Source organism: Notechis scutatus, chromosome 5 (assembly GCF_049901735.1).
Source record: "Notechis scutatus isolate UNSWTSFEM ecotype Mainland chromosome 5, rNotScu1.2, whole genome shotgun sequence".
Taxonomy (NCBI): domain Eukaryota; kingdom Metazoa; phylum Chordata; class Lepidosauria; order Squamata; family Elapidae; genus Notechis; species Notechis scutatus.
Window position 1 is genome coordinate 10,094,175 of NC_142013.1, and position 27,995 is coordinate 10,122,169.

The 27,995-nt window shown below is 43.1% G+C and overlaps 1 protein-coding gene across 1 annotated transcript in view; it reads left to right on the forward strand.

Annotated features, from left to right (window-relative positions):
• The window catches only part of LOC113420137 (N-acetylated-alpha-linked acidic dipeptidase 2-like), a 53,917-nt gene that overhangs the window by 20,411 nt on the left and 5,511 nt on the right, over nucleotides 1-27,995 (forward strand). The window contains exons 8-18 of the mRNA XM_087966108.1: nucleotides 1,057-1,155; nucleotides 8,430-8,515; nucleotides 10,377-10,496; nucleotides 11,101-11,183; nucleotides 12,030-12,093; nucleotides 17,370-17,437; nucleotides 19,875-19,966; nucleotides 20,928-21,018; nucleotides 22,261-22,525; nucleotides 26,400-26,481; nucleotides 27,204-27,296. Coding sequence (XP_087822234.1) covers nucleotides 1,057-1,155; nucleotides 8,430-8,515; nucleotides 10,377-10,496; nucleotides 11,101-11,183; nucleotides 12,030-12,093; nucleotides 17,370-17,437; nucleotides 19,875-19,966; nucleotides 20,928-21,018; nucleotides 22,261-22,525; nucleotides 26,400-26,481; nucleotides 27,204-27,296 — 1,143 coding nt within the window. The remainder of the gene's footprint in view (nucleotides 1-1,056; nucleotides 1,156-8,429; nucleotides 8,516-10,376; nucleotides 10,497-11,100; nucleotides 11,184-12,029; nucleotides 12,094-17,369; nucleotides 17,438-19,874; nucleotides 19,967-20,927; nucleotides 21,019-22,260; nucleotides 22,526-26,399; nucleotides 26,482-27,203; nucleotides 27,297-27,995) is intronic.

The window sequence follows — 27,995 nt, forward strand, 5'->3', positions numbered from 1 at the left end:
CATGGAAGAGACTGTCATCGTTCCAAGTAATGCACCCATTGAAAGCAGAACTCCGAGGCAGGTAGATCCCCCCAAAGGATATGTTTATTGCATACATCATATTGGCACAACCAGTGAAAACCAACTCTGAAAGTTCCCGTGGGTTTCACCTAATTAAAAGAATAATACTTCCCCATTCCCAGGTGTCACTGGTCACATTGTCCAAGAAAGATGGAAGGGCAGGCCCTTCTCCTCTTTCAAAGGCCACCTGTTTCAATGACCTTGGTTCCCACAAGAAAGCATTTTGTTTTGACCGGAGCCTGGCTATCTGCTTCCCGCCTCCTTTCCCCTTCTCTGGCTTCATGGCAACTATGAGTCAGCTTCATCCAGATGGCTTCATCCAGGTTTGGAAGAGTCACTCATTCTCAACTCAACCCATTTTACAGAGTGGTTGTTGGGATATAAACCATTGGTTGTCTGATTGATTGATTGATTGATTAACTTTAGAACCCATCAGACTCCAGAAACACTCTGGGCAGCATATATTTAAAACAGAGCCAGTATTTAAAACAGAGCCAGTTGGTCCAGTGATTAAGGTACTAGACTAGAAAATGGGTAAGTGAGGGGAATCCCAGCACAGTTGATCATAGGAACATAGGGCATGCACTTAATGTTGCGCATGCTTGATAAGGATTGACCGGGTGGGGAGGAGAGGTGAGGGAGGAGAGGGGCGGGGCCAGCCAGGGGCACAATTTGCCAGCTCTACGAACTGCACAGAATCATAACAACCGGTTCTATAGAACTGGTCCGAACAAGTAGAACCCCCCCCCTGTTTTTAACTAGCTCACCCCCTTAAAGGCGGATTAAAAATAAATAAAAATAAAAAGCAATTGAAAGAATTTAAAGGGTCTGGACAAACTGCTACACAATGAGTCAGTCTGAGTTCCACAAATGTCCTATTCCAAGGCTTGGAAGAACAGCTAGTTTTTTTTTTTTTAAAGAACACGATCAGGATGGGAAGTAAAACGTTCTCAAAAAACGTGACAAGAGACAAAGAAGGCTTCTTGGTTTTTCCAGGTTCATGGGTGGTTCTGCAGCTCCAGACCAGAGTTGGAAAGGAAACCTCAACATATCCTATAACGTCGGACCTGGATTTTTAGATCACTACTCCACAAGGTTAGTCCTAACGTTTTTTTAAAAAACTCATTTTGCTTCGACTCCCATCCAAACGGGGCAAATCCACTTGAAGCTGTTTTCATTTTCTGAAAGACCATTGTCTGTCTTAGGGCTGTGTGAATACAGGTAGTCCTCGACTTATGACCACAACGGAGCCCAAACTTTCTGTTGTTAAGTGAGGCATTTGTTGCAGAGGTGGTATTCAGCAGGTTCTGACCAGTTGTGGAGAACCAGTAGCGAAAATTTTGAGTAGTTTGGAGAACCGGCAAGTACCATTTCTGACTGGCCCCTCCCCCATCTATTCTCCGCCTCCTGAGTCCCAGCTGATTGGCTGGTCTTCTTTTGTTGCCCTGCACAGGAGAACAGAGCTGGAAAGCAGGTTAGTGGGGTGGAGAGGGAATGGGGATTTTACAGTATCCTTCCCCTGCCACACCCACCAAGCCACACCCACAGAACTGGTAGTAAAAAAATTTGAATCCCACCACTGATTTGTTGAACGAGTTTTGTCCCATTTTACATACCTGTCTTGCCACAGTTGTTAAGTGAATAAATTGAAGCTGTTAAGTTGGTCACCCAGTTGTTAAGTGGCTTCCCCATTGTCTTTGCTTGTCCGAAGGTCGCAAAAGGGGATCCCATGACCTTGGGACACAGCAAACAGTCATAAGTATGAAGCAGCTGCTAAGTATCTGAATTTTGATCACGTGATCATGAGGCTGCTCCAAAGGTCATCACTGTGAAAAACAGTCCTATGTGTCTTTTTTCAGTGCCGTTGTAATTTTGAATGGTCACTAAATGAACTGTTGTAAGATAAGGACTATCTGTATTAGGACATTCCCAGTTCAAGTCAGCACTTATATTGAAAGTAGCAAGCTATTCCAGGCAAACATTTTCTTGCCAAACTTAATTTTTCTTTGCCCCCATGTAAAAAAGGATGCAAATAGTCCTTGACTTAACAACCATTCATGCAGTGACTGTTCAAAGTTACACCAGCCACTGTAAAAAAAAAAAAGACATATAATCGGTCCTCGCACTTATGACCGTCACAGCATCCCAAGGTCACAGGATTGTGATTTGCAACCTTCCCGGCTGGCTTCTGACAAGCAAAGTCAATGGGAGAAGCCAGATTCTCTTCACATAATATAACATAACATAAGAAGTGCAGTGATCTACTTAACAACCATGGGTGGGGGGGAAACATTCAGCATGATTCACTTAACCACCATCTGGCTTAAGCAACTGTGATGACCTGGGGTGTGGCACAAAGGTAACGCAGATAAGCAATAAGAGTCCCTTTATTATCTCCAACTTTGCCCCCAATGTCCAGGTTACCTTCTTGCTGGAGAAAAACTCTCCCAGGAACAGCCTTTGACTGCAGAAAATTGAGTCCAAAACAAGGTACACACAAACTGTAACTTAAAATCCAAGCAAACCAAACTGAAGTAACCAGTTTGGCAGGGCAGGAGCAGGAATTTCAAACTTGAAAGCACGGCAAAACTCATACAGTTGGGAAGATGCCAGGAACAGAGATAAGCCACGACGATACAAGATAAAGTCACGTTTGCTCCCAACAGCCTGCTGCATGCAGCTTGCCTTTTTTATACACTTTGTTCCCAGCTGCAGCTAATGAAGGGAATCAGGGCCCTTTCCTCCCCCGTAAGCCACGCAACTCATGTTGTTCTCTTCTCCGTTCCTCCATGCATGCCCTATGATGAAGAGGGGGTGGGCCTGGGTCTTCCTCTGAACTCCCTCTCCCTTGTTCTACCTCTTCCCTGCTCTGCCCAGCCGGACTTTGCCCTTCCCCAGTTTCTTCCACAGCCAACGAAGCCACACTCCTACTCCCTGTCAGCTGTTTGGCTTCCTCCTCCGAGTCAGATTCCAACGGGGGCATGACAGCAACAGAAATTCTTGTCTGGATTGTGGTCGTAAAGCTGAGGACTACCTGTACCATTTTTAATCCTTTGGGAGGGAAGTTGGATCAATCAACTAGATTTTGGATACAATAGAGTAGAGTAGAGTAGAGTAGAGTAGAGTAGAGTAGAGTAGAGTAGAGTAGAGTAGAATAGAATAGAATAGAATAGAATAGAATAGAATAGAATAGAATAGAATAGAATAGAATAGAATAGAATAGCCTTGGAGGTCTTCTAGTCCAACCCTTGCTCAAGCAGGAGACGCATTTCAGACACCTAATGGCTTACCTATGGAGGATCATCATCTGAAATGTTGTAGTCTCAACTTTCAGCAGTGCCTGATGGAAGTCCCTAACCCTAGACCTTTGCTCATGCAGGAAATTTTATACCATTTCAGACAAATGTTTGTCCAAAAACTTCCAATTTTGGAGCATTCACAACTTCTGGAGGCAAGTTGTTCCACTGATTGATTGTTCTAACTGTCAGGAAATTTCTCCTTAGTTCTAGGTTGCTTTTCTCTCCTTGACTAGTTTCTACCCATTGCTTCTTGTCCTGCCTTCAGGTGTTCTGGAGAATAGCTTGACTCCCTCTTCTTTGAGGCAGCCCCTGAGATATTGGAACACTGCTATCATATCTTCTTTAGACTAGACATACCCCGTTCCTGCAACCGTTCTTCATATGTTTTATCCTCCAGTCCCCTAATCATCTTGGTTGCTCTTCTCTGCACTCTTTCTAGAGTCTCAACATCTTTTTTTACATCATGGCGACCAAAACTGAACGCAGTATTCCAAACGTGGTCTTACCAAGGCCTTATAAAGTGGTATTAACACTTCACATGATCTTGATTCTAGAACTGTAGCAAAAGTCCTATTCTTAAATTGCTGGAAAGAAAGGAAGAGCTGTCTTCCCATCTGACATAAAATTGACCGTATCACTTCCGAGGATAAAAACGTATGCACTTTTCTGCAAAGAACATACCTTTTTGTCATTTTATCAGCCCCCAACGGGTTTCATATCTGCTGACGTGCTTCAAAGCAGAAAAGAGATGAGTGTTTTTATTGCTAAAGATGCTACTGGTTAAAATGCATTAGACTTTGATTTAAAACACACACACTCTATTTCCTCTTAGCGAGTTTATGAGTTTTCCGAGTGTTATTACGACTACCACGGCATGAGAAATACAGAATATACTGTCAACACTAAATATTTTCACAACTGGAGATATAGGAGCAAAATTAGGTATTACCCTTAGTATTGTGGTAGGCAATTACAGTCGTCACTGAGCATAAAACCAAGACTGAATGAAAGCTAACATAAATATAATATCCTATCTCTCAAAAATGCTCAAGTTATGATTCTTCTAATTCTTATCCCAGCTCTCTTTAAAACTTGGTTCATTTTTTCACCCAATTTTTCTGTACTCAGAAGGATACAGGTAACCCTCGACTTACGATCAAAATTGGGACCAAAATGTCTGTCACTAAGTGAAGCATTTGTTAAATGTGTTGCGTCCAATTTGGCAACCTTGTTTTTGCTATGATCATTAAGTGAATCACACCTTAGGAGTGGTGCGGTGGCCTAGAGGGGGAGCTCTCGCCTCCCAATCAGGAGGCTGTGAGCTCGATCCTAGGTAGAGGCAGATATTTCTCTCTCTGGGCACAATGAGAATATATCTGCTGAACAAAACTCTGCATTGGCGTCAGGAAAGGCATCTGGCCAGTAAACACTCTGTTAGCTTCATTCAGTTGCCCAGACTCCACCCCACAAGGGCTTATGGGGTCATTAAAAGATGATGATTAAGTGAATCACAAGTTGTTAAGTGAATCTAGCTTTTCCCTTTGAGTTTTTTTGTGGGAAGCCATCTGGGAAAATTTGAAATGGCAATCATCTGACTCCAGGACACTGCAACTATAATAAATACATGTTGCCAGATGCCTACATTTTGATCCAGTGACCACGAGCATGCTGCAATGGTCATAAATGTGAGCGCTGTTGTAACTTCAAATGGTTACTAAACAAGGTCTTCCAGTTTGAAGGGCTTCGGCGACAGACAGAAATCTGTGATCGTGCACGGTTTCTGTCTGGGCTCGCCGCTGGAGCGCTCCGAGCCGGTTGGTTTCGGGGCTAAGCCACCCTGTAGAGGTGGTGAAGAGGGGGGAGACCACCAGCAGGGTCGAGGAGAGCCACATCTCTCCTCCTCAGCTGGCCATTACTCGCTTTCCCGAAGGCGGTTGCAGTGGTGGTCAGAAATGGCCACCACAAAGAAGAACTCGACCAGAAAAGAATGTGCAGGAGAAAGATAAGAATTGAAAGTTTTGGCTGACCGGGTTAAATTGTAAAAGCAACAACCAAGGTACCCTAGAATTTAAACGCATACAAAAAATAACATCACTCCCAAAGAAGAGTCAGAAGCAGCGAAGTGAAAAGGGAAAGGTTTGGCTTTTTTTCTTTCTTCTCTCTCCTTCCCTATACTGACAACTAAGAAACTTAAATAAGAAATCAAAAAAATCCGCTTTGACATCAATAGGCAATTAAGCTGAAAATAAAACAAAATGCCAAAGGGATAATAAAGATTTCTGGACATTAAACACTTTCTTTTTTATAAGCAGGAAGGGAGAAAAAAAGAATAAGGGCAGGATCTGGAAGAGGGAGGAGACTGCCTGGAATTAAAAAGCATCTAAAGTCAAACTTCAACAAGACTTCTAAAAGATACATTTTAACTGCAACTTTGCAACTAAATAGTAACCTCAGGAAGAGAAAGTGAAAAAAAGAGCAAAAAAGAAACAGCTTGCGTGTATTTGGATTATTTGGTGATCTTTGGATTTTTGGTTATTATATTTGAATGACTAAAATCAATCGGGTGGTTGTTTAAAAATTTATACAATGGCTCCACTTCTGGATGAATTGAAAATGGAACTTAAAAAGTACAAAGAAGATGCACAAGAAGGGAAGTGATGACCAAGTTCAAATTATCCTACTTTGGATGCATTATGGAAAGAACTAACTCTCTGGAGAAGGTTCTAATGCTGGCAAAGGTAGAAAGAAAAAGTAGAGGGAACATAGGTTCACATAATGTGGCAACAGGGAGTGGAATTCAGCTGGTTCGGGCTGGTTTGAGTGATCTGGTTGTTAAATTTACATCTGGTTCGCTGAACTGGTAGTTGAACTGACTGGCTGGCCTTGCCCACCCCTCCCCTCCCAGGTGTCTCCATATGGCCCGTTTTGGATACAGGTAAGTGCAGGGTCCATGCGAAGGTTCTGGGAGGGCGAAAAATGGCCCTTCTGGAACTCCGGAAATGGGCCTGTTTCCAGATTCCAGAGAACCTCTGGAGCCCAGAGGAGGCCATTTTCACCATTCCAGAAGGGCCATTTTTCGCCCTCCCAGAACCTTCGCATGGACCCTGCACTTACCTGTATCCAGACATTGGGGAAAGCAAAAAACAGCCCTCCTGGAAGTTCTGGTGGGCCACGCCCACCATGGCCACGCCCACCCAGCAACTGGGCAGAGAACCAGGTGTTGGGATTTTTGAATCCCACCCAAAAATGGCCCTTCTGGAAGTCCGGAAATGGGCCTGTTTCCAGATTCCAGAGAACCTCTGGAGCCCAGAGGAGGCCATTTTCGCCATTCCAGAGGCCTGAGGGAAGCCTCCAGACATTGGGGAAAGCAAAAACAGCCCTCCTGGAAGTTCTGGTGGGCCACGCCCACCATGGCCACGCCCACCAGCAACTGGGCAGAGAACCAGGTGTTGGGATTTTTGAATCCCACCCTGTGTGGCAATTTGGGCATTGTTGGAAGACCTGAAGGACCAGGTTAAGGACAATCACCATGGAGAAAATCTTTGTGGTTGCTAAGAATCTCCAGTGGCCAGATGGCACACAGTCAATAACAATCCATCAATTACAAGGGGAACAATAGAAAGAAACGGCCTTTGCACAAGCGACAGGTATATATACTGATTATTTTACAATGTAGCCTAGAGCAGAAATCAACCCGATGACGTAAATTAAAATAAATGTGGCCATAACTGGGTGGAAGAAACATATGCTCACATATTTATTACCTATTCACTCAATTTGTCCCTGCTGCAAATAGCAGCACTCTCAAGTGGGCACAACAACATGTAGTAATACAATAAACATCCTTAAGAAAAGGATCAGAGCAGTTCCCGCCTTCTAAAAAAGACACTAAAATACAAATCATTCATGATACTTTACCAGTTTCTCTGTTTCCTTAGGCTCTTGGGAACAACTCGATCTTTAACAATTGTGGGGAAAGCTATAAAGTGAGGGTGTCGGGCTCTAAAATCAAGAAATATCTGAGGTACTCCAAAGCAATTTCCTTTATTGTTCCTCATTTTCAGGTGTTCTTCATCTATAGACAGAAATCTTGCCAAACGAAAACGCTTGTATCAATAAAAATGTACTTTGAGAACTATTAATTCTCTTTCTCCTTCATAAACTATCTAAATTCTGCTGTCTCTTGCCCCTCTGGAATGCAGCCCCTCCCTAATGGGAATCCAGACTACATTCAACCACAGTGGGCCATCTTAGTATCAAGCACGTGTTCGACAGGATGGGTATAGCCACCAGCCCCCCCCCCCAAATGTACTGTACTTCAGTTTTCCAACATTCTCATTGAGGTCTTCTGGAATCCCTAATCATTTTTCTGGACAAATATGTAGATTCCAGCCAGGATTTGGTTATGACCAAGTTTAGATATTTGTTTCTACAAGTTGATCATTGAGCGAAGCCAGAAATAACTGAAGATTTGATCCAGGGATCTGTTTGAACGTACAGATATAGATTAACAGAGTTGGAAGGGACCTTGTAGGTCATCTAGTCCAACCCCCTGCCCAAGCAGGAGACCCTACACCATTTCTGACAAATCGGAGTCCAATCTCTTCTTGAAAGTCTCAATTGATGACACTCCCACAACTTCTGGGGGCAAGCTGTTCCATTGGTTGATTGTTCTCACTGTCAGAAAGTTTCTCCTTATTTCCAGATTAAATCTCTCCTTGTTCCGTTTCCATCCATTATTCCTTGTCTGGCCTTTTGGGTACTTTGGAAAACAGCTTGACCCCTTCCTCTCTGTGGCAACCCCTCAAATATTGGAAGACTGCTGTCATTGTCCCCTGGTCCTTTTCCTCACTAGACTAGCCATGGCCAGTTCCTGTAACCATCCTTCATCCTGGCTGCTCTTTTCTACCTGCTCCTGCCCAGCTACAAGCAAATGATTGACTTCACCTGTAGCAGAACTGAGTCCTTTTGCAAAACATACAACTTGTGAATGCTTTGAGGAACTCCTAACAGGGTTGGCCTTACTACCATGTCACCAAATCCTTTCGCCCCCTCCCTCTTCTATGGCAGAAAAGTTAAGATGCACGTTCATAGCACCAGTCAAATTACACGGATATATAATGTGATTGGAAGCATCAAAGGAGCAGTGGAGCCTGGTGAGTTTTGAATGTCAGTTACTTTATTTAAAACAAGAATGGGCAGGGTTTGGGTAGCAGGAAACCAAGTTAAGCACATGGTTAAGGAAGGCAAAGATTACAGTGGATGGCATAAGGAGGAATTAATGCTTTCCCAGTCATATTAATTCTGTTTTAATGCTTATAGAATCTTCTTTGTTGGCTTCTGCTTCAAAATGTGGATACCAGAGTTCTGAAGAGGTAGCAGGAATTTAAAGCAATATCAAGAAATAACAGGAGTCAATAGAAACATCAGAAGCTTTGGACACAGACTGATGGCCCAATGCAAGTCACAATTGCTGGTCAATGGTGATAGAATGGAAGAGATTAATATCAAGACTCTTCCAAGGAGACTCACTTTCACTACTACTTGTCTATGGAGATTCTCAGACATCCAGGCCATAGTTGTCCCAAAGGTGCTTTTTCAAGGGGCAACTAGACTTTCTGGCTTTTCTTTGAAGACATTTCGCTTCCCATCCAAGAAGCTTCTTCTTCTGAAGAAAGGATGAGGAAAGTCTTCAAAGAAAAAACAAGAAGTCTAATGGCCTCTTGAAAAAGCACCTTTGGGCCAACCATGGCCTGGATGACTGAGAATCTCCATAGGCATTTAGCAATGCAGAGCTGAAAAAGCTTCTTGGATGAGAAGTGAAACATCTTCAAAGAAAAAAACAGATACCAGGTTTCCAAGAGATGAAACTCATTCAAAAAGAATTATGCAACGTCTGTCTTCCAAAACAAATTTCTTTTAATTTAAGTAATCATCAAATTGGCAAAGTCTGTTGTAATTCCAGATTGGACACAAACCGGAATTACACCATGTTAATATTGTAAATTAAAAACAACCCACAAAAGTCACATTCCCCAATAAAACAAAATCAACATCGCCTGGTGTCTTCAAACTCCACCTCCAGTTCTCAGCAGGGACAGCCTCTCTTCCCATGGAAAAGGAAGTCACTTAGCCAAAACAGTCGTCACTATCTACTCACTCCTCCCACCTTAAGAGTGTAGTGAGCCTGAACCCACCCCTTACACAAATCAAAAGAAAGGAATATATTTGAATATAGAGCTAAATAAAATGGCTCTACACCAGAAAGTCCAGTTGCCTCTTGAAAAATCCCCTTTGGGTTTCACCACTACTGTTTGTCCCTGCGCTGATTCCTCTGTCAGCAATACTGAATAACTGAGGCCATAGCTACCCAGCCTCAAAGACCTCTGTCAGGCTATCCCACCACCTTTACATCTATTTTATATTACATCTATCGTGGCTTGGGACCAGGTTATCTGAGGGAATGTCTCTTGCCGGTCACATCTACCTGACCCATCAGAACGGGGAGGCAGGGAATGCTGTAGGTCCCATCCCTGAGGGAGATACACCTGGTGGGACCCAGAAGAAGGGCCTTCTCCGTGGTGGCTCCCTCTCTCTGGAATATCATTCTCTCAGAGATTAAAATGGCCCCATCACTAATCCTCTTCCGGAAGGCACTGAAGACCTGGTTCTTCCAGCGGGCCCGGGGAACCCATCAAATGGCTCATGGGATCTGCTGTCGTTGGGACAGAGTGGGTGGGAGTTGGAAGGTGATTCCCACCCCCCACCCCCAGATTTTGTTTTATAGTACTTTATTAATTTATTTGATTCTTTTTGTTAGTTTTTATTGTTTTTTTTAATTTTAAATATGGTTTTATATTCTGTAATCCACCTCAAGTTACCATAGGCAAATAGGCAGCAATATAAATTCAATAAATGAATGAATGAATAAATATTTCTGAAATAGAAAAGATAAACTCTAGCAAGTTTGTACTGAATTTTATGAAAGTGTGTTGTTCTTATGCTTACTTTTCTTAGATAGATATGTAATTTTGGGAGGCCACAGAGATTCCTGGGTCTTTGGGGGTATTGATCCCACCACAGGAGCTGCTGTCCTTCAAGAAGTTGCTCGTGGTTTTGGCAAAATGATGGAGAAGGGTAAGATTAATAGCTGGAGAGCCGCGGTGACACAATGGTTAGAGTACAGTACTGCAGGCTACTTCTGCTGACTGCTGGCCAGCAGTTTGGCAGTAGGATTCTCACCAGGCTCAAGGTTGACTCAGCCTTCCATCCTTCCGAGGTGGGTAAAATGAGGAGTCAGATTGTTGAGGGCAACAGGCTGACTCTGTAATCCACTTAGAGATGGCTGTAAAAGCACTGTGAAGTGGTATATAAGTCTTAGTGCTATTGCTATTGCTAATAGATGGAAAAATTGGGAACCCAAAGCAGAGATGGGATGTGCTGGGATCTAAATGTCAACATGAGTTTGAAGAATTCTAAGTCACATTGATCCTTTGCTCATTAAATGTAGCAGGTAAATAAAACTCACAAATGAAGCAAAATCCTCTTCCAAAGATAAAGGAACAGAGGTTTCTACTGAGCAGCTTAAACCTCCTTCGTCGTGCTAAAAATGATTTATTTGCTTCATTTTAAAACTAACCTCAAGCTTATTTGTCTGTAGACCTTGCTAGGTTTGCATCTTCAGCCATCAGCAGGGCAAAGAATTAAGGTTTCTCTGTAATCTTCATTTCATCTTGCGTAGGTTGGAGGCCAAGAAGAACAATCATTTTTGCCAGCTGGGATGCAGAAGAATTTGGATTATTAGGCTCCACAGAGTGGGCAGAGGTGAGTGAAGGACTCCGTAGGATTGTATTATTCATGCACAGGTTGTCCCCAACTTATGACCACTGAAAAAAGTGGGTTATGATTGCTGCTCACAAATGGGATGTGATGGGGTGGGATGGGATGGGATGGGATGGGATGGGATGGGATGGGATGGGATGGGATAGAATAGAATAGAATAGAATAGAATAGAATAGAATAGAATAAAGTAGAGTAGAGTAGAGTAGAGTAGGGTAGGGTAGGGTAGGGTAGGGTAGGGTAGGGTAGGAGAGGAGAGGAGAGGAGAGGAGAGGAGAGAAGAGAAGAGAAGAGAAGAGAAGAGAAGAGAAGAGAAAAAAGAAGAGGGAAACATGAGAGGAGAGCAGAGCAGAGCCAGGAAAGCCCCCGGAGCCCGGGGAGGGGGAAAGCGTCCCCCCTCCCCATGGTGCAGGAGACTGACTAGGCCACGCCCACCATGGCCATGCCATTTTTGAAGTCCACCCCTGTCCCCAACGATCTGGGTCCTCATTTTACCAACCTCAGAAGGCTGGAAGGCTGAGTTAACCTTGAGCACGTCGGGATCGAATTCTGGACTGTGGGCAGAGTTAGCCTGCAACACTGCATTCCAACCACTGAGCCACCAGGGCACAGCATGATTGGTACATCAGGGCTAAAGACTGATTGGCCACACAGAAAATGCTGAACTTCAAGTCCTGGCTTTCATTGGCTATGGCAATGGGAGCTTCTGGGAATTGTAGTTTAGCAAGTTTTGGAACATTTCCAGTTTCCCACTTTTGATTTAGATGCTATTCATGATCAATAATAATGGGCATAATACAGTTCTTTTCTTTTTCTTTTTTGTAATTGCAGGAGAACAGCAAACTTCTTCAAACACGGGCAGTGGCTTACATCAACACTGATTCTTCCATTGAAGGTGAATATCTGATAAACTAGCACTGATGAAAACCAAACTCAGAGAGCCCCAAAGACCCCTCACAGTTGTGAATATCCCTGAGTACACTTAGTCAACCTTGAGAGATCTTGTAAAGCTTAAGTAGGATTGGACTTGACTAGGACTTGGCTGGGAGATGACCAAGGAATTGTGGACCTGTGGACTAGGCCGTAAAGGTGAAAAAATATTCTGGAAGAAGGTAAAACCATTTCTATACCATCCAGGAAAGTGGCATGGATGTGTTCACAAAGTTATAAGAATCAGACTCAACTCAAAGGAGATTATTCTGTATAGCAATATCTTGAGGGTCACAATTTTCCAATCTGGTATTAAGAGATGTGTGCAACACAACTCATACAGGATCCAAAGCTACAATCAAATCATGGGTTCCAATAGCCATAACTGTAATCTGTAAGCTACAGGAACAAAAGGTAGCTTGTCTTTTGAGCTTCCCTTAAAACAAGCTACAGATTATTTAGTTAACTGCATTTTAAACCAGATCATACACGCAATTCTATCTTGGACAAGGAAGCTACTGTAAGCAGGATTGGATAGAGCCACAGTGGCACAGTGGTTAGAATGCAGTATTGCAGGCTAATTCTGCTGACTGCCAGCAATTCAGCAGTTCAATTCTCACCAGCTAAAGGTTGACTGAGCCTTCCTTCCTTCTGAGGTCAGTAAAATGAGGACCCAGATTGTTGGGGACAACATGCTGACTCTGTAAACCACTTAGAGTGGGCTGTAAAGCCCTCCTATTGCTATGACTATTGTTTTTCCAACTAAATGTGGAAAGCCATCTTTGTTTTACTACTGATTCAGTACTGCAGTATTGCAGGCTAACTCTCCCCAGTCCAGAGTTTGATCCTCATGTGGCTCAAGGTTGACTCAGCCTTCCACCCTTCCAAAGTCAGTAAAATGAGGACCCAGATTGATTGGGAGCAATATGCTGACTCTGTAAACTGCTTAGAGAGGGCTGTAAAGCTCTATGAAGCGGTATATAAATCTAAGTGCTATTGTTATACGGTCTCTAGACTAAGCCAGGAGTGGAGGGTTGAGCGATATCTTGCAGGAGAGTGGTGGCAAATCATTTTTATTTATGCATATATATTTTTGATGGTAGGAGAGAAAAGATTGTGGAACATCCATTTGTCACCAGGAATCAAGATTGGCTTGAAGGACACTCTTCATACAATGGAGACATTGTAGGAGAAGGAATGACAGAGCCTGGATCAAAAGAGGAATAAGCTTAGAATCACTAAATGGCCACAAATGGACTTAGACCAACCCCTCTTTAATTTCATTAACCCTCATCTAGTGGCCAAATAGTGCTTAACCGTGTTAACTAGATTCCTGTACATAGGAGTAACAATAAACCAGTCTTAATTGAAACTTATAGGGGACTCGGTGGCTCGGTGGCTAAGACGCTGAGCTTGTTGATCAGAAAGCTCGGCAATTCAGCAGTTCGAATCCCTAGCACTGTGTAACGGAGTGAGCTTCCATTACTTGTCCCAGCTTCTGCCAACCTAGCAGTTCGAAAGCATGTAAAAATGCAAGCAGAAAAATAGGGACCCCTTTGGTGAGAAGATAACAGCGTTCCGTGCGCCTTTGACATTGAGTCATGCCGGCCACATGACCACGGAGATGTCTTCGGACAGTGCTGGCTCTTCGGCTTTGTAACGGAGATGAGCACTGCCCCCTAGAGCCAGAAACGACTAGCACATGTGTGTGAGGGGAACCTTTACCTTTTAATTGAAACATAATGTGTGGCCTTGGTTTTTCGTGCCTGATAGTCATGAAGACTAGGCAGAGATGGAGGCTACCTTATTCTTAGGCAGTTTCTCTTTCTACATTTATTTTTCTAATAAGCATCTCTCTTATCTTTTGCAGCCCCGTTGGGCTGTGCCCACATCCTAATCTGCACAGAGCCCTTGGGAGAAGCCAGCTCCCCCGAATTTAATTAAGTAAGCCGTGATTAAGTGGGAAGCTAGAATGAAAGACAGATTGCAAACATCCAGCCTTCAGCCACCATTATAAGTTAAGGTAAGCATAAGAACCCTGCCCTAATCTGTGAGATTTGGGAGTGGTTTTTTGCTGAAATGCCCTTCTTTTTTGGGAAGAAGAAATAAAACTGGAATAATTTCTGTTCCAGCAGAATGAGGGTTAGCCAATTTAAAACAGATTTTAAAAAAATGTGAAATTCATTTTTAGCACTGTCAGCGTGAACATCTTCCTAGCAACAGATGCTCCTTTAAAAAATAGATTATTATTAGCTGTTCAAGTACAGTCTCCTTCAAGTTGAGCCTAATGTTTGGTGATTTGGTAAACTTGTTCACACATCCATGCAGTTTTCTTGGCATTACTGGGGAAATCTATGCCTTCTTTCTCGATTTTTTTTTAAACTTTCCATCTATTCTCCAGTTCTTGGATTTCCTTGTAGTTTTCCATCCAGATACTAACCAAGTGATGTCCAACTTAACTTCTGAACTCCAGGAAGATTTATCAAGTGCTGCAAGTTTCTAAGACACTGATGTTAACAGAATAACAGAGTTGGAAGGGACCTTGGAGGTCTTCTAGTCCACCCCCTGCTCAAGCAGGAGACCCTGTATCATTTCAGACAAATGGCTGTCCAATTTCTTCTTTAAAACCTCCAGTGTTGGAGCACGCACAATTTCTGGAGGCAAACTGTTCTACTGGTTAATTATTCTAACTGTCAGGAAATCTCTCCTAAGTCCCAGGTTGCTTCTCACCTTGATTAGTGTTATAATTACTATTGTTTAATGATGATGGTGGTAGCATTACAAACTTAAATGCGATAATGTTTACTGTATAGGCCAGGGGTGTCAAACTTGATTTCATTGAGGGCAACATCAGGATTGTGTTTAACCTCAACGGAGGCGGAGCCAGGGTGGGCATGGCCAGAGTGGGCATCACTCCTGTGGGGGGGGAGGGCACCTGTGGTGGCCAGGTGCTAAGGAGGACTTCCTTCAGACCCTCCCTCTCTCTCATTATAATCTCCTTCCTTCCTTCCTTCCTTCCTTCCTTCCTTCCTTCCTTCCTTCCTTCCTTCCTTCCTTCCTCCCTCCCTCCCTCCCTCCCTCCCTCCCTCCCTCCCTTCCTTCCTTCCTTCCTTCCTTCCTTCCTTCCCGAGCTCCATTTTTGCTGGTAGAGGCACTGTGGGCCAGTCCTTTCCTGTTTCCACATCGGCTCCACGGGCCAGATCTAAGCACCCCACAGGCTGGATCCTCGGGCCTTGTTCTGACCACGGCTTCCTGAGACACCAACAAACGCATATAAAATCCAAAACTCTTTTGTTTTTGTTCAGTGGCTGTGAATTATCATCATTCACAGCCCAGAATGAGTCTTAACTGGTTATAATTAGTCCCGGGGACGTCTGCTAAAGTTCTTCGTAAGACATCTGATAAGAAAGCACCTCATCTTCCTTGAAGTGCTGCCAACGACTAAAGTCCCAATTAGTCTTTCCAAAACCAAGCAGAGAATAAATTCACCACGGAGCTTTCAGAGTGCAAACTGATCAGAACAAATGACTTTGCTTCCTACAAAGGCTTCTCTACTTTTGACCCTCCTGGGTCAATCACCTCCAAGCCTTACTTCCGAGTTGCCCCTTTTGTCTCAGCTGCTCTTGCCTTCTGGCAGCTCTGTGCATGTGTGCACTGGGAAAAGGCTTCCCTTGTTCCTCTGCCTTGCTGCTGTCAGATTCTGGAGTCTCCGGAGTCAGCACATGACTCCTAGATGGTCCTGGGCCCATTCCTGCATCGGACGCAGGACTTGTATCCAAGTCCTCTCCAGACTCCTGGACTGGTCCCTGTTCTTCCCCACTGTCCGGTTCTGCTGCCGTCTGCAGTGGCTGCCAGCGAACCACAATAGGCCGTGAGTTTGACACCCTTGGTATAGGTAGTCCTTGATTTACAACTCGTCACTTAGCAACCTTTCGAAATTTCGACAGACCTACTTGGTGGGGGTACTAATAACATGGATTCGAAGTTCTGACAGTCGGACTTCCACACAGTCACATGACCACACTTTACATGCTCAGCAACTGAGTTGTATGCACGGCCATTTGTAACATCCCATAGTTACATGCAAGCAATACTGAAACTGAACCACTGATTCTCTGAACAACTGAGGCATATACTTAGCCACTACAGCAAAAAATCACAAGATTATGATCCTCACGACTTACAGCTCTAAAGGGCAGGCTCCGTTATGGTCATTACTCAAGGATTATCTGCACTTAAATCTTTGAAAAGATGCATAACAATTCAATCCATAAGGTTAAAGGGGGGGAGGAGTTTCCATGTCAGTCATGTCCAACTGTAGGGAATGATGCTTATTTCCAATTCTTGGTTGAGGGAGCCAGTGTTGTTTGAAGACAATTTCTGTGGTCACGTGGCCAGCGTGACTATATGCCAAAGGTGCACAGGACGCTGTTACCAAAGTGGTACCTATTTATCTACTCACATTTTCATGCTTTCAAAAATGCTTTCATTGGGCACAATGAGAATATATCTGCTGAACAAAACTCCACATTGGTGACAGGAAGGGCATCCGGCCATTAAACGCTCTGCTATCTGCATTCAGTTGCCCAGACTCCACCCCTCAAGGGATTATGGGGTTCGTTAAAAGAAGATTATAAGGATTTTCATGCTTTCAAACTGCTAGGTGGGCGGGAGGTGGGCATGTAACAGGAGCTGATCTGGTTAAGCGGCACTTGGGTCTCAAACCAGGGCTGTCAGCTCTTCAGCTTACAAGCTCAGGGTCTTTAACCACTGAGCCATCACATCCCCTCACTCCATCAGGAATCACCTTTATTTAGACAGCTCAATGAATTTTAGAGCATATTCCAGGACTGCGTGTGTATAAAATTACATTCCAGTTATCCAAGTGCAGAAATAATGTTATGGGTTGTTTTAGAACAGAAGAGATGCTGGTATTTTCCTTTTCTTTGTCAAGGGATGTCAATTACGCAGTCTCCTAGGAGTTGTTTTATGGTTGTGCATGATACGTATGTACGTATCTTTCTGTTTACATGCAAGCTGCCAGAAATCTTATGCCTTGAGCCATCTCGAGAGGAGGGAAAATTCCCTAGAGTGCAAGAAAGAGAGAAGGGAGATAAATTCAGTTCGAAGTAGAGGAGGCTATGTTTTAATTTGAATTTTTTTTAAAAAAAAGGGGGGGATTTTTTTTGAGAGGGAGCCGTTAACATTGATTCAAAAAGGATTTCTGTATTTGTGTTGCAGGCAACTACACTTTGAGGGTGGACTGTACTCCTCTCCTGAACCAGTTGGTGTATAATCTGACAAAAGAGGTATAACTGGACAATGCACAGCATGGGGAAAACATTTTGTTTTGAACCAGGAAGGAAAGCACCAGCAATTACAATTGTTCTTCCATCCAATATGAAAGCAGAACCATGGTTCAGCCGAACCAACATCTACAGTTTTGGGTTATTCTGATATGCAGTGGAAATCAAACTCAGGCAGGGCGAGTATAGGAAGGCCAGTTCACATTTCTGCTGTCTTCCTCCTCCTCCTCCTCCTCCTCCTCCTCCTCCTCCTCCTCCTCCTCCTCCTCCTCCTCCTCCTCCTCCTCCTCCTCCTCCTCCTCCCTCAGCCTCAAAAGCAAAAACTACAAATGTTGGCTATGTCCACTTTATGGTAGCTCCGATTAGGCACAAAATGATTGTTGGGCATTACACTTGGAGCCACGTATGCTTCAGATGCTATGGTTGCATCCAGTGGTGGGATTCCAAACCTTTTCCTACCGGTTCTATGACAGCATGCTCCACAACAGTGATCCCCAAACTTTTTGACGCCGCGCCCGGTACCGGCATCAGCTGGGCGCCGCGCCCGGTACCGGCATCAGCTGGGCGCCGCCATCTTTTTGATGAAAAAGTGCTTCGGTGACCTCACGGAAGACGTTTTCATCAAAAAGATGGCGCAGCGCTGTGAGCTTTTCCGGTAGAAATGGCTTTCTACCCGGAAAAGCTCACCGAAGCGCTGCGCCATCTTTTTGATGAAAACGTGCTTCCGGTGAGCTTTACCCGGAAAAGCTCACCGGAAGCGCTACACCGGAAGCGCTGGCAGTCCTGGAAAAGTGGCTGGCACTTTTTGATGAAAACGTGCCCGGTGAGCTTTACCCGGAAAAGCTCACTGGAAGCACTTTTTCATCAAAAAGATGGCGGCGCCCAGCAAGCCAGCGGCCCGGTAGGACTTGTTCCGCGGACCGGTACTGGTCCGTGGACCGGTGGTTGGGGACCCCTGCTCCACAACACTCAAAGACCACCCTCAGTGTGAGGTGAGCGCCAGTGAGGAGAGCTGTTTTTTTAATTCAGCTGAGGCAGGGCAATCTGCTATAGGACAGGGAATGTCAGGGGCAGGAGGGTGGGCCAGCCAGAGGTGGTATTTGCCACTTCTCCAAACTACTCAAAATTTCAGCTACCAGTATGCCAGAACCGGTCTGAAACCAACTGAATTGTGTCTATAGGAGCAAGGACAGGTCTTGCATCTGTGCCTCCCTGCATTGTGGTTCCTCCTATCACCAATATTTGAATTCGGCACTTTGTGATCTAGCACTCTTATTTTATTTTTTTTTAAAAAAATGCATTAACCTATGAAGGATGGTTTGTGGCTAGTGCAGGGGTGGGCAAACTATGGCCCGCGGGCCACATCCGGCCCGTTGGTCTTTTTAATCCGGCCCGCCGAAGATTGGTACAGAATTAAGGTTTGATGTGAATGATTGAATGATTGCATTCATTTGATTTTGACTTGTAATGACAGGCATTTCGACACCAGGTGGTGGCCTGCCTGTCAAATTTTAAAAGTCAATGAGGCCCCCGAGCCACAAAGTTTGCCCACCCCTGGGCTAGTCATCTCAATTTTGACTTTCCTATCCGATGTTGGTACTCTAAGCATGGATGTTCTCCAGGCAAGTCAAGATGAAATGACTTGAGGTGTTTAGGAGATGGATTCATGGGCCCCATTCTAATGGAAAATTATGAGCATGAACATCACTTATTGCAATAGCATTTAGGCTTACATACTGCCCCATAACACTTTGTAGCACTCTCTGAGTGGTTTACGATGTCAGCATATTGTCCCCAACAATCTCATTTTACTGACTTCGGATGGAAAGCTAAGTCAACCTTGAGGTGGTCAGGATCGAACTCCAGGTTGTGGGAATGCAGTTAGCCTCCAATACTGCACTTTATCGACTACGCCACCAGGGCTCAATGCACAGAGGTTTCAATATTACTTTGTGGAAAGCACATATTGTCAATAGCAATAGCAGACTTATATACCGCTTCACAGTGCTTTACAGGCCCTCTCTAAGCAGTTTACAAAGTCAGCCTCTTGCCCCCAGCAATCTGGGTCCTCATTTTAGCCACCTCGGAAGGATGGAAGTTTGAGTCAACCTTGAGCCTGGTGAGATTCGAACTGACAAATTGCAGGCAGCAGAAGTAGCTTGCAGTACTGCACTCTAACTACTGCGCCACCATGGTCAAGGACACATAATAACAATTGTAACACGTACAGTATAGTGAGGGAAACTCCTTTATTTTTGGATGTTCCTTTTGATAACGCTTCTTGTTTTTATCAACTTATAGTTACCTTTGTAACCCAGAAGAATGTCTTGGTTGTGCTGGGTAAACATTCAAACCCACTAACGAATCGAGAACAGCCTGGATTGAAAAAGCTTAAAAAGTAACAATGTGGATGATAGATCAAGTTTCATTTCCTACCCAGGTCTCCAGTCCTGATGAAGGCTATGAAGGGAAATCTCTCTATGAGAGTTGGCTTGAGAAGGATCCTTCCAGTGAAAATAACCAGCGACCCAGGTAAGATATGTCCTTATCTACATTGTATTAGCACACCTGCTCTGGGGACCTCTGCACACACGCGAGAACTACAATAGCTTTTATATCTGCTGCATATCTATAAAAGCAGTGTGCTTCTATTCCCACATCGACCTGCAACACACTAAGCACTTGATGGCGAACCTATGGCATACATGCCACACACTTTTGGCACATGATGATGAAAAGGTTAGCCATCACTGCACTAAGGTAAGCTCAAATGGAGTTGGGTCAGAGTATGATGTTCTTGATGATGATAACGATAATATGTGTACATAATCCTCAACTTACAATCATTCACTGAGTGACCATTTGAAGTTACAACAGCATTAAAAGAAAGTTACTGCTGACCACTGTCCTCACACTTGCAATTGTCACAGCATTCTCATGGTTCCATGTCCAAAATTTTGGCTCTTGAAAACTGGCATGTGTTTACAAGGGTTGTAGCGATAGCAACAGCATGTACAGACTGATGCAGGCAATCCTCAACGTATGATCACAATTGAGCTCCAAATTTCTATCGCTAAGTGCCAAACATTTGGGAGAATAAAACCTAGGACTGAGGAGAATTTTTGCAGAAAAGTTATGGAGCATAATCGCACATTCCTCTCGTAATTTTTAATTATTTTGATGCAATTTTGACCTGAAGCTGTATCTTGTAAACTGGAGCCCGTTAATACTCAGGACTTATTTTTCCTTTATTAATGACCCGATTCTGGTAAAATTAAGCTACTTTCATTCCCAAGGCTTTCTCCTTGTAGATACCAGCAGCTTCTGATGTTTCTATTGACTCCTGTTGTTTCTCGGTATTGTTTTAAATTCCTGCCACCCGCTTGGAACTCAGGTATCCACATTTTGAAGTGGAAACCAGCAACGTAAAAGTGCCAAATGTTACAAGAAGATTGAATCTTGAATTCTCCCCTTCTTTCTCCTATCTGGCCAGGATCAATAAGCTTGGATCTGGCAGTGATTTTGAAGCTTTCTTTCAAAGACTAGGGATTGCTTCTGGCAGAGTCCGCTACACTAAGAACCGGGTAAGTCAAACTGCTTGTCTTCCACGCTTGGTGGCTTTGCCCAAAGAGTAAAAAAAATATTGGACAAAAATACAAACATGGATGAAAGAAATTTCGAACATTCAATTAGAATTTAAGGCAGAATTTTTTTTATTGGGAATAATAAAAGGTGAATATGCAAAAGAAATAAAATGTATAATTTTACATATAATTACGGCGGCTAGGATAGCCCTTGCACAATGTTAGAAGGGTGATCAGATGCCAGTAGAAAACTTGATAGTCCAAAAAGTCTACGATTGCACTAAAATGGACAAACTTACCCTAAGATTAAAAGAAAAGGAAGACTCAAAATATTATACAGTCTGGGAAAACTGGTATAAATGCATAAATAGAAACCAGTGAGTAAATAGATAAGGAAGGAAGAAGATAAAGAGGTTATAGTAGGAGTGCTGACCAGATATATGTTTGATAAGAAAGCACTGTCTAATTTGTAATGTATACATTTTTTGTTTTTGTTTTGTTTTTAACAAAATACTTCATATTTTGTATATATCCTTTTAACATTTAATAAAAAATTTCTAAAAAGGAAAAAGAAAGATAGATAAGTGGTAGACAGATAAGATGAGAGAGAGAGAATAGAAAGATTTATGACAGATAGATGGTAGATAGATAGATAGATAGATAGATAGATAGATAGATAGATAGATAGAGAGATAGATAGATAGATAGAGAGAGAGAGAGAGAGAGATAGTAGATAGAATTTTTTAAAAAATCTGTCACCAACAGGTTTGGAAAGAACAGTCTGTATATTTATTTTATTCCATGAAACCTATTTCTTAGCTGCTTGAATCACCAAAGCCACTCTCAGTAATATTAAGGGAGTAGAGATTCAAAACAGAAATGTAGGAACATAAAGCAGAAAGTGTGTCAAACCACATTGGGGAAGAAGGATTCCATAAAACCTAGAACAGGAGAAATTTCCTGACACTGAGAACAGCTAATCAGTGGATGCCTTCAGAAGATGCTCCATCCCTGGAGGTTTTCAAGAAGAGATTGGACAGCCATTTGACTGGAATGATAGGATTTCCTGCTTGAGCAGAGGGTTGGACTAGAAGACCTCCAAGGTCCCTTTCAACTCTATTCTAAAACAATCACCAGAAAGGGTGTTATAAATCACTCTGCCCTCAGACCTTGGTAGACCAGCCAAAACGATAGAGCTCTGAGGCATTCTGTTGACTCATTTTAATTTTTTCTTTTTGACAGAAAGTGGACAAATACAGTAGTTATCCTGTTTATCACACGACCTACGAGACTTTTGAACTGGTCAAGAGGTTTTACGACCCCTCCTTCCAGAAGCAGTTCACTGTGGCTCAGATACGTGCAGGCTTGGTCTACGAGCTTTCAGATTCTCCACTCCTTCCTCTCCGTTGTCAGGATTATGCAGAAGCCTTGAGACTCTATGCCAATGAAATCTATGACCAGGCCAAGAAACACGAGGCAGAACTTGAGAAGTACAAAGTTTCATTTGGTAAGGTTTCTCTTGACCGGGACTCGGAATCCATAAATCTATGCTTGAGCTTTCTTTCTTTTCTTTTTTTTTTAAACAAGTTTTATTAAAAATTTCAACAACAAACAAATCATTACATATTTAAATCTTTTCCTGTCTTTCTACAGAAATTCCCCCAATATTCTCATAAAACACAAACAAACATAAAAAAAAATCTTTTAGTAAAGTACCTTGGCCCCAGTTACCTCTCTTTGCATGGGCAGCGCATATCACTCTTCACAATTCTATCTTATTTAATCCATCTTAATTAAATCATTATATTTGTATCTTTTGCCCATTCATTATCCCTCTATCTCTTCTTATAATAAAAAGAATTTCTCCTGAAATCACTAATCAGAGTATGATGCCTTTCTATCCTCCCCCTAAGTTAGTAAAATTAACATTCAACATAACAAATACCCAATTCGGTTCTGCTTGGTACATTCTATCCACCAAAAATGTTTAAATACATTGTATCCTCCTTTCCTTCAATATTTTATTACATTTTAAAAATCAATCATTATTAAAGACTTCAACATTTTAATTTCTTATTAAATCTTAAACCATTCTAATTTACTATTTCAAATATAAATGTTACAATACCATCTTCTGTACCTAGCAGAATCTTTCTTACAGAAGTTTATATTTCATCCTTTGTCCCTAAAAAAAATTCCTCTTCTCCCATCTAATTTTAAAACTTTGAGGCTTTTCTCCGCCTTTCCTCTTTCTTTCTTCCCCCACCAAATCTTCCTACCCCCCTTCTTCTTCTAACCTCTGCCTTGCTGGGATCCCTTCTCTGTTGTGTTCCCTTTTTCTCTTGTTTGCTATCATCATATTTACTTTGCATCATATTTTTCTCTTTCTCAAATGTTTTTTTAGATCTTAAGTCCTTCATTTTCCTTGCTCTCTTCCTTCCTTCTTCCTTAGATAAGTTTTGGGATTCAATAAAGATGGCGTCTTCGTCTTTTCCTTGTTGTTGTTCTTCTGTTTCCATCTGTTTCATTGTCTGTTGGTAATTGACCAGCGCCATTTCTAGAAATAGAAAAGCTTTTTCCATACCATCTTTGCAGGCTGCTTTTGTTTGCTCATATTCATCCCTCAGGTCTTCAAAAGGGAAAGCCATTATAAATAAATCTTTTCTTTTCTTTATTCCTCTTTCTTCTTACACCAACCAAATATTCCGAGAGAAAGGTAAAACAATCCCAAAATCCACAATCCTCAATAAATCCAAGCAAGCCAAAATTCCCCCTTCCTCTTCCAGGGGTGGTATCAAACAAATAAAAAGAGAGTCCAAATCTATATTTTAAAGCCTTATTAAAATTATGTTTCTGTCCTCAAATCTTCAAGGCATCTCCTCCAACAAGATCCAGATTTATATATTTTCTTTATCCTCTCCCTTCCGGCTTAATTCCGTCGGGAGGGAGAGTAAACTTTCCTTTCAGCACCTCAAAATTGCCGTTTTTTTTTCTCTTGTGGAAAAAATCATCAAAAAACCATCTTTTCCAGGAATTAAATTAGATAAATTTCAAAGCCCTGGGTCGACCAAGAAGAACTTTCACTTTCAATAACTTTCTCTTCTTCCTCCTGCGCATACTTGCCCGGCTGCCGACTTCTTTGTGGCGGCCATTACGGACCGCCGCTGCACCGTCCTGGTAAAAGGGGGTTCTGCCGGCCAGGGAGGGGGTCTGCAACACCCCCAGACCCTTCCTCCGGATCCCCCTTACCTTCAGCTACCCCTGCAGGGCAGCCTTGCTCCGCACCCGTCCGGATCGGAGCCCCAAAATGGCTAGCGCGGCAGGGATCGCGCAGCTTCGCGAATCCCTACCGCTCGCGAAGCCGACAAGCCGGAAACCCCCCAAATCTATGCTTGAGCTTTCTATTTGCCATCATTCTGTCCACCAAAGATAGAATCATAGATTTATTTTAACACATTTATTTTATCAACAAAAATAAAGTACAGAACAACCCCCCCCCCATAAAAACGAACATCAAACACTAACAGCGAAAAAAAAATCTTGTGTACAAAATAAGGAAAAAGAAAATAACCCCAAAGTGTCAAGTAAATCTAACATTAAAACATAAAAAATCCACCCCAGCCTGGATGTTGAAAAATAAGTTTAAAAAAATCTAAGAATAGAATAATAGAATAGAATAGAATAGAATAGAATAGAATAGAATAGAATAGAATAGAATAGAATAGAATAGAATAGGAATCTGTAAGGGACTTCCGAGGTCTTCTAGTCCAACCCCCTGTTTAGGCAGGAAAACCTATAATAGATTCTCTTCCCTTTATATGAGAAGTCTACAAATAGTTATAAACCCATCCATAATGCTAAAAAATGCTATAGAAAATGAAAAATATTCCAGATGTGGACATCTATCTAATAAGCAAATTGCATATATACATATGTTCTGTCTCGCCTTTCCTCTTTCCCAAAAGATGAAAGAGTACAAACTCACACAAACACAGGCAGGCAAGCTGGCTCGGACTTCACAGAGTTAATTCTTTGGAACTGATAATATTCTTGGCATTCGAACACGTCCTGCCTGCCAAGTCCGAACTGATAGCAAATAAAATTTTACTCACAGAAAATCACAAGGCAGTCCACAAAGAAAATCTGAAGTAAGGTTAAACTTTGTCCCGTACAAAGTTTCAGGAGAAAACACACCCACTTTTATCCCCTGTGGGGTGTGGCTCAATGACTCAGCTCACTCTCTGACCCTCCCACGCTTCCTACGTTGTTGCTCATGTTTCTCCCTATGATGCTGCTTAGGATTGAGCCAACACTCTTCCTCTTTACTCCCTGTCAGGGGCTACTCCGATATGCCTTCCTCCTGATTAATCTCATGCTGTTCCTCTCGGTTGTCTGATGGAACCTGAGGCATTACCAGGGAGGAAGGTCCTGGAAAGGAAGGCATTGCCAGAGAGGAAGGTCCTGGGGAGGAAGGCATTCCCAGTTCCTCCTCCTCATCTTCCAGGTCCTCTTCCTCTGGCAGCATAGGCTCAGGAATCGGGGCCACAACATACATACATACATACATACATTCTTAAGTTTTCGCAGGTACTTACATGTATGGTATTCAGCTTTGTTCGGGTATTTTCCCACGTCATTTAAAGTTGTAGCAACGTTTCGGCAGAATCTCATCTGCCATCATCAGGCTTCTGTGTGTGTGTATATATATATATATATATATATATATATATATATATATATATATATATATATATATATATGTGTGTGTGTGTGTGTGTGTGTGTGTGCGCGCGCATGTGTGTGTATGTGTATGTGTATACACACACACACACACACACACACACACACACACACACATGTAGGTCTAGTTGTGTTCGGGTCTTTTCCCGTGTAAGATTAAGAGTATCTTGCCGACGTTTAGGCAAGGTCCCACTCGCCATCCTCAGGCTGGTGCTTTCGAACCGTGCCAGTGGTTTTCTTAAGTTTTCAGCGGGTACTTACATGTATGGTGTTCGGCTTGGTTGGTATTTTCCCACGCCTGATGATGGCAGATGAGATTCTGCTGAAACGTTGCTACAACTTTAAAAGAACTACAATGACGTGGGAAAATACCCGAACCAAGCCGAACACCATACATATATATATATATATATATATATTTCAATAGATTAACCCAAACGTTACTCTAATTGCCAACATTGCCGACTTCTCCATCCTAAGCCTCCTCCTTCTTCCTTCTTGATCATGTGACCCTGAACAGAGCTTAGTCTGATGGTATTAAAATAAATTCCAGAAGCTGTGTGGGGCCCTCTTTCTCTATCTCCTTTAAAGCATTGAAATCACAAAGCTGGAACCTCACTGTGCAACTTTTCTGTTCACAGATGCCCTGTTTTCTGCCGTGAATCATTTTTCATCTGCAGCAACAGTTTTTCACCGCAGGCTTTCACAGCTTGACATGAATAAGTAAGTTTAATATTTCTGAAAAAGTTAATGCTACTTTATTGGCGTTATTGACAATAATTCATCCGTTCATCTTTAGGAGAAAGTCTTGCTTATATTGCAGTGCTTCAGCACTGTATGATAGACTTAAAACTCCCAGAATTCATGCATGACTGGGGAATTCTGGGAGTGGAAGTCCACCCATCTTAAAAGTTGCCAAGGTTGAAAAAACATTATCCTGAATAGTACAGGGGTGTTTGCAGGGCTGGGCTGCTGGGGGTTCGCAGTGGTTCAGAAGAGGCCCTAGCTAAGTTTCTGTGCAGTTTGAAGAACCCCCAAATCCCACTCCTGGCTGGCCACACCCACCCCTCCCCTCTTCTCCCACGTGGAGTCCCCACGTGGCCCATTTTGAATGCAGGTAAGTGCAGGGCATGTATGGAGGCTCAGGGAGGGTGAAAAACGGGCTTCCTGTAAGTTCAGGAAGGCCAGAAATGGGCCCGTTTCTGGCTTCCAGAATTTCTGGAGCCCAGGGAGGCTGTTTTCACCCTCCTGGAGGTTCAAGGAAAGCCTCCGGAGCCCAGGGAGGGCAAAAACACACACCCCTGCCATGGTGCAGGAGGTCAACTAGGTCACACCTACCATGGCCACGCGCACCTAGCAACCGGGCAAAAGAATCCAATGCTAAAAATTTTTGAAGCCCCCCCCTGGGTGTTTGATACCTTCCTGTGTCCTCTTATCTTTTACAGCCCCGTTGCTGTACGGAGTATGAATGATCGGCTGATGTTTCTTGAGAGAGCTTTCATTGATCCTCTTGGCTTGCCAGGCAGACCGTTCTACAGGTAAAGCATCTGAGTGCAGTGTGACTTTTGGCCAAGTATGACTTAGTTAACCCTTGACCCTTTTTTTTTTTTTTTTGCTGCGTCACAAGTAATCCTCGATTTACAACTTGATCCTTTTTAGTGCTAAGCAAGGGGGTTGCGAAATGAGCTGCACCAGTGGTGGTGTGCTACCGGTTCGCCCCGGTTCACATGAACCGGTAGTAAAAAAATAGCCTCCGATGATCAGCTGAGCGGAGAAAGAAAAGCACAGGATCGGCCCCCTCCCACCCACCCACCCACCCCTGCGCTTTTCTCTTCTTTTTCCTCTCTGGTGATTGGCGCTGCAGGTCTCGGGTGGTGTGGGGAAAGCTGCGCATGCACGTTAGGTGCGTGTGCATTAGGTGCACACATGCGTGTGCACGTGATCACTGAACCACTAGTGGAATAGGTAGGATCCCACTGCTGAGCTGCACCCCATTTTGCAATCATTTTCCTCAACAGTTGTTAAATGCATCACTTCAGTTGTTTAGTGAATTATGAAGTCGTTAAGCGAATCTGGCTTAATCCCCATTGACTCGCCTTGTCAGAAGCTGGCTGGGTAGGTTGCAAATAACATTTAGCATTTTAGACTTATATATTGCTTCACAGTGCTTTACAGCCCTCTCTAAGCAGTTTGCAGAGTCAGCCTATTACCCCCCAACTATCTGGGTCCTCATTTTA